Here is a 12,135-nt window from a genome sequence, read left to right as displayed (position 1 = left end):
TTCTGCCTTTTGAAAACTTAAAACCAGGAGCTGAAGACTGGGCAACATCCAGTCCATCATTAGTCACATGAGCTACGCTTGTATTCTTTGGTTCGTGTCACTGCGGTTACTCTAGTTCATAGGGACACGCTTGCAGATGTATGAATACACATGGTCTACAACACAATGTTTCTCCTCCAACATGTTAGAAGTGTAAAGACAATTATTTAATTGCAAGAATAGCTTGAACATCCATTAAAGAGAGTTTTAAGTATTTTGCTTTATTATTGCTCTTCTGAGTATCAAGACAAACATAGGATATTTTGATATATGCATTACGATTTGCTTAAACACAAATTGATACAGCTACAACTGAGAACTTTAAATTAGCAACGTAATAGTCATGAGTTAAAACTTTAGGTAAAATTACGTAGTGCTATGTTTGATATTAAATATCAACAGGTAATATTAGTTTAAGAACTAGAACTACATCACTGTCTCTTAATATTGCCATAGTAGGACTATTCACATGGGTTCTGAATAACGATCAGGAGATACTCATTATCTGCAAAAAGGGATAAAAAAATGTTTAGTTAAAATATTTTACCTTATTTCCTGATAAATACTCTTTATTAATCTATTCCTCTCCAACTTATTCTTTATAAAACATACGCAAAAGCATTATATCTATTTATATAAAAATCATCTAGAAAATGTAAGTACTTTGTACAAAAATGTGATTACAGATAAAAAATATCTGTGCCATAAAGTTTAACTACACCATATTAAAACTATTTCAGTAAGCAGTAGATTTGCTTTCAATAAGCTGTAAAGATGTTTAAACAAGATGAAAAAAGTCTCAAGATAAGCACCTGGAAGCTAGCACTTGTTATAATAAAAAACTTCTGACATCTGCAGCCTCTTCTGCAAGTGCAGAGAACTTCTTTCAGTTCACTAAGTAGTTTATTCAAAATTGAGAACCCATTTAGACATGAGAAAAGGAGAAAAGATTTGAATAGACTTCTACTATGAATAAATTCTAAGCATGCCAGACTTCGCCTACTAACTCTAAAAGCCCGGGGAAGTTTTGGAAACAATTTTAGTTAGATAGCTACTTAACATGATCTGTTTTAAATGAAACATTTCTTGAAAGTATCCAGTGAATTTACTAGGGTCATATCTGCTTTGGAGAGTTAAGAAGCTGCAGTCTTGCATTGTCACTTTCATCCAAAAGCAACTTAATATAAATCACAGGTAGTTCATTTGCCATCTTCTATTATAGTAAATCACAATCAAGCCTTTTGAACAACTGATCTCCCTTTAGCAAAAAAAGCTTCACATTTTATACCACTTATTTTCAGGTCAACAAGCTTTCATAGTTACTAGTCAAAAAGTCACCTCTAAAAATAAGTGAAAGGCAAATGCAAAATAAGAATCAAATGCATCAGTCTAAATCAATGAGCAAAACACTGATTTAAAAAATGCATTAGGTTTTTTACTCCAAAATAGAATCTAAACTGGAATTTTAATCTTAGTAGTGGCTGATGACTAATGTTAACACTTAATGACAGTGCCAGATTTCTTTCACACATACTGTTCTGTAGCAGCATCATAAATAATTCCAGTAAGGCAAGGTGACACATACCTAGCACAATACCCCTGTTCCACATTTGCTATGAAATCAGCATCAGAGGCCACCCCAGTGAAGGCTGTCCATCACTGCATGCTTGGAGCGAACATCCTCCCCAGCAGCTATGCTGAGGAGACCCCTGAAGCTTCCATTTCTGTCCTGTGTGCCTTCATCAGATATTTCTGTCAAAACCCTGCATACCATTAGTCTCTCAATTAGCTAGTGCACACATTAGGATCTCCACCCCAACCAATCACCTCTGCTTTGCCTGATTCACCTTGTATACTGGTCCTTGATCACAGCTTCACCACAGCTCATCTAGCTTTGTCGTCTATTTTAGAGCCACAACTAACAAATTAACATGTATTTGTATTTAACATGAGTGAGAAACTGGTTGCTATATTCCCCTGGTTGGTTTAAGGAAAATAATTATATCACAGTTACGATGTTGGTAATAATACTGCATATCTGTAACACAAAGCCCACCTATGGCTAGGAAGTCATGATAACATACCAAGTAAAAAGAAAAAAAATTAGAAAAAAAAAAGTTTTGCATGTCTTTGGAGCTGAAATGGATTTGCTGCCTTTAATACTATACACCCACGGACACAACTTGATAGATATATTTGTCCAGTTTTCCTCTGTGAAAACGCACTGAAACCAGACCATTAATCAGATCTAGACTTGTTTGGTTGTCTCCAAGCCTGAATACTATGCACTCTGTACATTAAAATCCTAACACATCTGGTTACACGGTGAATATATGGTTATATTTTCATACACTTGTTTTCAAAGTGCATTTTCTATGGTAGCCTTATTTGTGAAGAAATAAAAGAAACTTAAAAGGACGCACAATTCTGTTGTTACTTTAATACAAATATTACCTGGAGCTATCATAATTTCGTGTTTCTTTGATCTGATCCTAAGAAAGGTTAGATCATTCTGAGGATCAATATCTCTCACTGTGCTCCTAGCTTTCATGGTGAGCTGATGAAGAAGACCTGCATACTGGACTGTTGTAGAGTTATCAAGAGTTGTTCTTATTGGAATTCCTGCAAACAAACAATTTTACAATAATCATTCAGTTAAGTTGCATATTCTTCATACACAGCAGATCATACAAGAAAAAACCAGGAGTTCATAGGTTTTTTTCTGTTTTGTAGCAGAAAGAAGTTATGTTGATTTCAGGTATCTGTGTGCTTTTTAAAGTATAATTTATATTAATCAGTGGCAATTAAACATAGAGTTGCCTTATGAAACTTCTGAAAGAGCCTAATTGCTGTTTAAGGCTCTTAAATACCTATCAAATTCCATTCTGTAGTACTTAACCAGTTATGGTGCTTCATCAGTTTAAACACTGTCACTGAGTTCATATCTTAGCTGCAAGAATCTAACCCACACTTTTAACTGTAGCATTTGGCACATGCAGTGGTAGAAATTACACGTTCCCAGTGAGATACCAAGAGCAATCAAAGGGCAGAAGTGGCATGTTTGCATTTGGCAAGCAAAACCACCCTTGGAACAATCCCTTCCAATTCGTGGCAAAATATTGACAATTGGTAGTACACAGTGTATTGATACCAACTATTAAAAATATGTATATAAAAATATGAATATATAAATCAAGATTAATTTTTGATGATGTAATGAATCATTGTTTATCAAAGATTTGTCAAATCATGCCTTTTATATTAATAGGCTACCAGGTGAAAGTAAAACCAGGGTTCACAGTAATCCTACAAGTGTAAAACTGTTTGGCTTTAATAAGCTTGTTTCACTAATAAAAAATTTATTTGTCCCACTAACAAAGAAATAGATTACAAGCCAGCAAGGCAATTTTCTCTTTGCATACATTTGTTTTTTCTTGCAGATGGACAGGATATGAATGCAAAAAAATAGGGTCATATGACTTAAGTTGAAGAGTTTGATTATGAAAGAAGAATTAACATGCACAAATAGCGAATGCCAGGTAAAGAATTAGAGCAAAGGAGTAAAAGAGATAATAGAACCACCTCAGAGAGTAGGCTATTCCATAATTTTCCTAGGAAAGCATTATTCGAATCACCTGAAATCTGTGCTGTGACTTGAGAAAGAATTCTGCATTGGTAGGATGTGTAGTGTGGGAAAGTGTACAGAATGACCCAGTACATCCTTTGTGTCTAATGTTTATTACTCAGAGATTGAAACTGATGTTTTAATGGAAACAAACAAGTGTTCCCAAGCTCTGCATTAGCATGAGAATATCTATATAATCACAGCGTTAAATAGTAAGTCACTTAAAAGCAGCAATGAATTAGTGTCAAGTTTATATGACCTTGTATTTAAATGATTGCTTCAACAAATACAGGACTTTTAATGAAAATGGTAAATGTTAAATGATCCTCCAAGGTCTAATAATAACATGAGTATGAGTTGACACTAGTGACATCCTTAGATTAAAGCTGAGCTATGCTTACTTTAGGACAAATTCTCTTTGCCTCTGCTACCCAAATTAGAGAAAGGCAAATAAATCCTTCATTAGAAATGCTGTAGTGTGATCCTTCTCAACTGTGAAGGATAGCAACAGTTTATGAGATTTTCCAAATAAACAAGGTACACTCAGCATAGTGTTTCAACGAACAAATCAACTTTGAGCATTAAAAGAAATGACAGACAATGTTTGTATGAGGAATCTTTAATGTGCTATTTCATGTCCCTAAGTGTACCTACACTATTACCAAAATCTTAGTAAAAGACAACTGTTTATGTTGGTGAGGATTCATCTTCTTGGGGAACCTGAACAGCCTAAGAAAACTCACTACTGCACCACTGGTTCAAGTATTTTTACTGTGATTAATTTAAGATGTACGCTTGTTTGAAATGTTTCAGGATAGACAGAAATTAAATTTATTTTTCTGCAGAAAGATTTTAAGTAATTAGATTGATTAATTAGTGCTAATTATGGATATTTGGAGGTGTTACAAAAACTTACAAACTACACACCTACTTTGGGGCTTAGTTTGTGGAATCTAACTTCTTGGTACCTCAAATACATCCTCATGGAGAACGGGCTCTCTTGTATTCACATCTGGCATCTGGTGTTGAAACATTTCAAAATGATAAACTAAAACCAAAATTCCTGCACTAGACTTGTCCATTGGCTTCTAGTCTAGCCACACGTTCAACAGGTTTGTGGGGATGAGTGAGTTTGAACAGGATACCGGGAGACTTTATACCTTGCCGCGAATAGCCTGACGTGTGAAAAAGGGAAGTGGAATGTTCTTCCTCCTTTGCAAATCAAAATTGAGACAGAAGGAATCCAAACCAGCCTTTTAAAAAGCATGCTATTGTCTTAACTCTGCACAGCTATTGCTGAGCTTTCCCTTGGTACAACAACCACGGGTGAAGATGGACGGTAGTAGCACACCTGACCAGGAAAGCATACTTGACCAAAATTGGGCTAAGTTGTCAACTGTTCCAAGTAACAGAACATAAAACAACTGGATTATTTTTCTATTAGATTACTTGGTGTTTTTGCCTTGACAAATGTATTGGACTGCAAGCTCAGAAAAGATCATTTGTGTTATCTAAGTGCTTGATTTTGTTCACTTCTTGTTTGCAGCTTAGTCCAAGTGCTCATTGAATCAAGTCACATTTTATTTACTGAAACACAATACAGCCATATCTAGACACGAGCATGTGCGGGCGCAGAGCAGCTTTTCAGTTTCTATTTGCAAGGCTGTGCACTTTTCTCTTGACCTGCACCATCTATTCTGTGAACAAAGGCACATTTTACTTAACATGTCCAGGCACACAAATGAAATTGTCCACATTTTCTAAAGACTAAATAACATTTAGTCTTCCTTCATAGTGTTCTTGCCTCCTGTTGCTAAACTGCTGCTAGTGTAATAGATTTTTTAGGGGGACTGTAAAAATGAAGGAGGCCAACTAGATTATGGACAAGGTAAATTGAGTTGTCTTTTTTGTAAAGAAGTGATTAGAACAGATTAACCTGAGAAGCCAAGCCTCTGAAAAGTGATTTCTGTGACTTCTCCCTTTTGAGTTGCAATCTTCAGGATCCCAGCCAAAGCTGGCCTGATATGAAACTTGCTCTTCCTTCCATGACAACACACCATAGCACAATTTAAAGAACTTGTGACTATTTAGCAGGACCAAGAAATGGCTCCCACAGTAGATCAGCTTTGTTTAGTAGATACTTTTCTCCTGATCTTTTTGTTTAATTGTAACTTTTCAGAGGAAGAGGAGGGGAGTGAAATGCTATTGAATTTTGTTGTATATACAAGGAATTTTGGAGTAAAAAATGCCTGCAAAAGCAACAGCTTAGTGCCATGCGTTCTCCCCTTCTGTAACCTACCAAGAGATGTTCGAGATCTGGTTCTGGAAAGTAAAGTATAGTTTAATTAAACAAGGGGGATAAGTAAGAATGTGGAAGTCCTTAAGTTATATGAAGCTTATCATGCTTCTAGTTATTTCTTCAGAGAAGATGTCAAGGCTCTGCTTTGCATTAACGGAAAATTACATCATATGGAGAGCTTCAAGAAACGGTCTCAAACCAAACGTTCACGTCTTAAGATGAAACATGCTTTCTTGAAAAGCACGACACCTTGATGAAACGTTGCAAGCAGGTTGCGTTAACGCCTCATAACCTGCAACCCTGGGCGGAAGAGTTACAATGCTTGTTGCCGCTGCCACGTATGGAGAAACACAGGACTTTTACCTTCAGCGTTTATAACAATAGTTGCGACAACCCCTCTGTGGGCTTGGATCCTCCTCAGGGTTTCCTCTGCCTCGGCCTGCCAGGAGAGAGGACACCTGAGGGCACCCCGCAGCCACCACGGCGACGGCCGGCGGCGCCCCTCCGAGCAGCCCGCGGCGACGCCGCCCCCGAGGGCTGCCCCGGGACTGTGCCCCTGCGCCCCCCGCCGCCCTCCAGCGCCCCGCGGCTGCCCCCGGGCCGGGGCGGCGAGCAGGCCCGGCGCCATTACCATGGCCGCGCCGCCGTTGCCATGGAGCGGCGGAAGTGACGGCGGGAGCGGGCGCGGGAGCGGCGGCGCGGCCCGAGCGCGGCCCCTGGGGGGCGCTGCCGCCGCCGCCTGGCGGGGCCGAGGGCAGCCCGGGGGGGTGAGGCGGGACCCGCGGCGGGGCTGGCCGGGGCAGCGGGGGCTGCTCGGTGCTCCCCAGGGGCCCGCGGGCGGTGGTGTCATGCAGCTTCGGACGGGCTTGTGGCTGAGCAGTGGTGGCGGACGGGGCCTGATCGGTGAGGTGAAACGAACTCAAGTTCCCTGAATTGTTGTACTAGAGGGTTTTTTGGTTGTGTTGGTTTTGGTTTTTTTTTTTTTTTTCTTTTTTTACTTAGTTTATTTTGAAGCTGAGGCCGATACTGCCCAAATCCCAAACAGTTGCTCTTTCCACCTCCCTGTACACCACCAGCCGTGCCTGTGCGCCCTTCCCGCAGCGCGCCACGCTCCTTCCCCGGCCGCAGCTTTCCAGCCTGGCTCTACCCCGCACACAGGGGGAAACTGGCCTCCTCAGGAGTGCTGCGTGCTGTTGTAGTTTACTAAGTCGACTTTTCAGTTTGGTGTAGGCCACTTCTATGATGCTGTAGCGTGAATAAGTTATCTGCGTGCTTCTGTTACCCTTTGCCAAAATAGCAGGTGAACAAATTACACGTGCAAGACGTTTGAAGAGCCGCCGTTCTCCATGCACGCAGTCAATAGGACTGATGTGTTCAAAAGACTTGCATGTCTTTGTAAGAGAAGAGGCCAGCTTTATTGAGTCTTCTGTGTTGTACATGAAGCTGCCTGGGCTCTTTTTACTAGACTGACTTTTAGCCGCCCCGCTCTAAAGATCTGGTGAGCTCAAAAAGTTTGGTGTTTTGCAAAGCCAGCAGCCTCCCTGTCTTTTTAAAAGGAGAGCTCTTAAGACCAAATTAACAAGCTAGTTATTAATCTGCAACTCTTTAAGGACCCAATTGTATCTGAAACTTGCAACACTGTATCAGCACGTAACTTAATGCAGTTTATGGCCCTAGTTTGGAGAGAAAATAACTTCAGTGTGTGGGATTGGCCTATCTGTTGCAATAATATTATTCTAGGTATTTATGAAGTTTCAGACTGGCAGGGGCCAGCATAAATCAGAAGTGATGAAGTTGCCGTGTAGTCAGATAAGCATATAACTGAATTGAAACTCTGGCTTATGAGGGAAGAGAGAAATTATCAGAAATACCAGTATATTTATTTCAAAAGCTACTATTTTAGCCGTTAACCTAACATGCTGTGGCAGGCAATCAAGAACATTGCCTACAGCTGATCCTGGCCCCTGTGAGTCACTGCCTCAGCTGTGTGAAGTGTTTCACTTGTGAACAGTTGAGCCAGCAGTGAACTTTGCATTGATACACCTGTGCAGTTTTGTTACAATAAGAACTGTGGTGGTCAGAATTTTTGGAAGTGAGATATCTTTACAAATTTATTTATTTATTTTTTATTTTTGAACAATTGGAAGCACTGGTGCGTGCTTATTGGCTCTGACTGGAACACCTACAGGGCAATTTTATTTTAATACAGTCAGTAGATGGTCTTAAATGAAAACTTACAGATTAGACAATATAAACCTGGTCCTACTGTCAGTGTTGGTCACAGGAGTGATCCTTGCTGTTATAGTCCAATTAAAGTCAACACACTGTAGGATAACATACCGTTAGGGATAGTGGTATTCCTACCCCCAGTAACTGGGCGGACAAGTCCAGGGATTTAGATAAAATGAAAAAGCGTTTTTCCACTTACTGTGCTGCCCTGTTGCTATTTTTTAATTTTCAAGTCTTTTTTCAGGATCACTGTTTTCCTTCATGGATGCAAGATTCCTGTGTGTCTTTTTAAAACCAATAAAAATATCAACTCAGCTTTACAAAAAATGCTGAAGTGGAGCCAAAATGACAGCTAGAATGATGCAGGATTATTCTTGGAAGCATTATTTATGCTCAGCATGAAAGACTGAAACATGCAGACTTTTACAGACACTCAGATAGGCTTTGTCTCAGATTTAGACACATAACAACAAATGAAAATACTTCCTTGGTTACTTCAAATTTAACAGAGAATTCAGATTCCAAGCAACATAATTGCTTTTGATAAACAGTACTGAATGCAGTGTTAGCAACAGTGATACTTCTTGAGAACCAGAAACTCCACATAATCTAGGACTGGAATCCTGCAAATGCTTATCTGTGTGAATAAGTTTAAATATTTGCTGGTAAGAGTAGCAAATGAGAAGCTTAAAGTTTAGGTGTTTGCACTTGTAGTCTGGTGTTTGAACTAATTTCTGCATTATAGTTAAGGTTGAGGAACAAAATCAACTGAAAGATGGAAAACAGCTAAAACTATTCTTTTTCTTTTCTTCCAGCCCAAACTATGACAGATGACGTAATTCTCCATGTAGAAACTAGGAAGAGGATTTCTCTGGTAAGTACATAAGGATTTCATTCTTTCCTTGATGCTTGAACCTGGAGACCCAGGAAGAGGTAGGGAGGGGCTGAAGCACACTGAGGAACACGCAGAGGGACTTGAGCTACACTGAAGTGCTGTAAAAAAAAATCTTGATTTGCTGCCAGTCATTATGAAATAGCATAAATCAATTCAGGAAGAACTTTGCTTTTTATAACCAGTAATCTTGATTACAAGTACCTGTAAAGATCTGCCAAACTATTATGATAGCTTCCTTGCCCATGCTGTAGGATATGTCCAGTTTTCAGTTTTGTTGGCCTATAAGGTGGAATGAACTCATGTATGACCAGTAGTGATGCTGTTGGTGATCGTACAGTTGCTTCTTTCATTTTTTTCCCCTATGCTTCTATTTCTGGCCAAATAGTCTCCAAGGAAATTTGGTAGAAGCTGGTAATGTCGTATAGTAGTGGAAAGCTTAGAGTCCATTCTTAGCATACAGCTCTTAGAAATATCTGAAATAAATGACTGGTTATTTGGTATTATGTGGTTATTGAAATATCTGAAATAAATGACTGGTTATTTGGTATTATGTGGTTATTGAAATATCTGAAATAAATGACTGGTTATTTGGTATTATGTGGTTATTTTGACACAATACTGAGAGAAAGAGAAATGCAAGTTGTATTCAGGTGTACAAAAGTTTGAATTTTTAATGCAGATGTGTCAGTACAAATCATGCTGCTGAGTCAGTCACATATCATCTAATCAACTGGAGCTACAGTTTGGATTCATTGCCAATTCAGACTCTGTGGAGCAATCACATTGTGAATGTTCTTGGTTAATTCTTGGTCTTTCAGTCTCAGGAGCTGTCTGTTTTGTAGAAGTAACAAAATGGTTGAACTTTGCTATCCCCAGAAGGCTTCAGGAGCAAAAGTGTTATTTTGTGGCAGTAGCAGAATTAAGGTATGGGGGACAGTGTGCCAAGCTAAAACTAGCCAAAGTGAGGTTGCGGGTGTCTGCAGATGGAAAAAATAATGAGTGGGGCTCCTGGGCTGTACCCATCTCCCCTCTTAATAGTTCTGCAATAATGAGCAATCGCATGTTGTCAGCACCTCCTTCTATATGTCAAGTACAATAAACCCCATAATCTCTATTACTCAATTTAAAACCTCTCTTCTCTTTCTCCACTTGAAATTTGGCTTTGGTTTTATAAAGAGACCTCTTTGGAAAGGTGAAAATTAAGGAAGATGAAGTTAGTCATCCTTGCAAGGTTATGAACAAAACTGTAGGGAAGGTCCTGCCTTACTCCACCTGACAAAGATCTTGTAGCAAGCATGTGCCCTAGAGTAGATAAGATCAAGATCTTTCCCAATCTGACTGCTGATAGTTTTATTTGTTATCTTGTTACCTCCATGAATCCAAATATCATAAACTGAGAAAATATTTAAGAAAAACTGTGTTGTGTAGACACATATGAAACAATTTTAAAGTTATTATGTAGATAAATTTTAGAATGCAAATTCACTCTAAATGTTTTTTTGTGTAAAGATTTTTTTATTTTATCCCCACAACTGTTGAGAGTGGTTTTCCCGAGTTTTTGCCCCTTGTGCGAGGAATTTCTAGCTCAACTCCTCTAGATGGTGCTACCGCTACAGCACATGGAAGTGAACTCTCCCTTAGGTTTTGTGTCTTGCTTGTTAAAATGCCACTTCGCTTAAGTCACGTATCATACGAAAAGATTAACGACTTCAGCTACGATACTATTTACAGGTTTATGCAAGGAGAAATCAGCACAGGTGGATTACCTATCCTCAGCTAAGTATGAGTAGAACGGGTTTTTTTTATAGATACAGAAGTCTTGCAGGAAATGTGTGGTCAAATTATCCCCTCATCTCTTGAAACCATACCTTGAGTGCTGACAAGGGCAGGGGTGACCAGCTGTAGCCTGTGGTGCTGATTAAGTGACAGCAATGAGCCTCTTAAAACTCCCAGCAGATGTTGCTGCTTTTGTATGCTAATGGAAGCTTCACAAACCATTTTCTCTTCCTTCTGAGAGCAGATGTAAGTACATGAAAATCGCTTTCTTATATCAAAAGCAAATTGATAATAACCTTGGTTCAGTTGTAAGGCAGAAGCTGTAGAGGCACTTTATCTGGTAATTGCAGAAAGCTTATGCAGAACTTCATCAAAATTAATTTTTTATGTTCTGCTAACTTTTCTTGTACTGAAGTAGTTAAGCAAAATCTGAATTGTGAGCAGATTGCTACCCGGGCTTTTAAACCATTTGCTCAGAGGCTTTCAGACTGGCACGTGAATCTGCTCTAGTACATTTGCCTTATCACCTCTAAGGTAGTCATGCCCTGCTACCCTGGTTATTTCAGTGGGTCAAGTTTAGTCAGAGCAGGCGTGTCAGCTTATCAGTAGTCTTCCTGAGCTTTTGGTGACCTAATATGATGCTTTGTGTGGTCTTCTGTGAATGTACAGTAAAAGGAGTTGTGCATCACAGAAGATGCCATGCTATATATGCTAATGTTCTACAGGCCTGCCTTGAGAGGAAATACTCACTGAAGGACTGGGTTTGCAGAATGACTCTACTGGTGGCTGAATCATGCTGAGGTTAGTGCTGTTGCTGATAGTGAGGGCTGTGCTTGTGACTAACTTGTGTGGCGGCACTGGGCTCCAGAAGCGTGAAAACGGAGCGGTGTAATCTATGAAGTGGTCTAACCATCCAGTCTCTAAGGGAGCCTTATGTTTACCTCAAGGGTATAGACGGTCTCCTTTGTAAGAATAAGAAAACTTGGCCATCTTTCTAAGACATCTGTAAAAAGTGTTTTCAGACAAAAATAAAGGAGTAGCCCAAGCCATGGAACTGCATTTAAAAACTTCATTTCACTTGGCTAATTGTGTCCTTTCTGATGTAAGTTGACACTTTACATTTTGTTTGCGAGGCTGGAAAAAATTTGGTCAGCATTTTCCAAACAAATAATTTAAAGTGCTTTTTGTACTTCTGTTTTATGAGATGAAATACTGGTCTCCACTTGACGCTGCTGAAACTTCTGTAATATTCTTCACGGAACAGAGAGTTTA

General features: G+C 39.3%; 1 protein-coding gene across 1 annotated transcript; it reads right to left on the bottom strand.

The window, feature by feature from the left end:
- Window positions 1–280: 280 nt before the first annotated feature.
- On the bottom strand, window positions 281–6,596 carry DYNLRB2 (dynein light chain roadblock-type 2). Its single transcript, XM_027803546.2, has 3 exons — window positions 6,327–6,596; window positions 2,494–2,661; window positions 281–544 (listed from the first exon to the last, which is right to left on the bottom strand). The coding sequence occupies exons 1-3, from the start codon at window positions 6,589–6,591 to the stop codon at window positions 501–503; spliced, it is 477 nt and encodes a 158-aa protein (XP_027659347.2). The 5' UTR covers window positions 6,592–6,596; the 3' UTR covers window positions 281–500.
- Between the last annotated feature and the right edge of the window lie 5,539 nt (window positions 6,597–12,135).

This window comes from Falco cherrug, chromosome 14, assembly GCF_023634085.1.
Source record: "Falco cherrug isolate bFalChe1 chromosome 14, bFalChe1.pri, whole genome shotgun sequence".
Taxonomy (NCBI): Eukaryota; Metazoa; Chordata; class Aves; order Falconiformes; family Falconidae; genus Falco; species Falco cherrug.
This window is presented reverse-complemented; position numbering and strand designations above follow the sequence as displayed.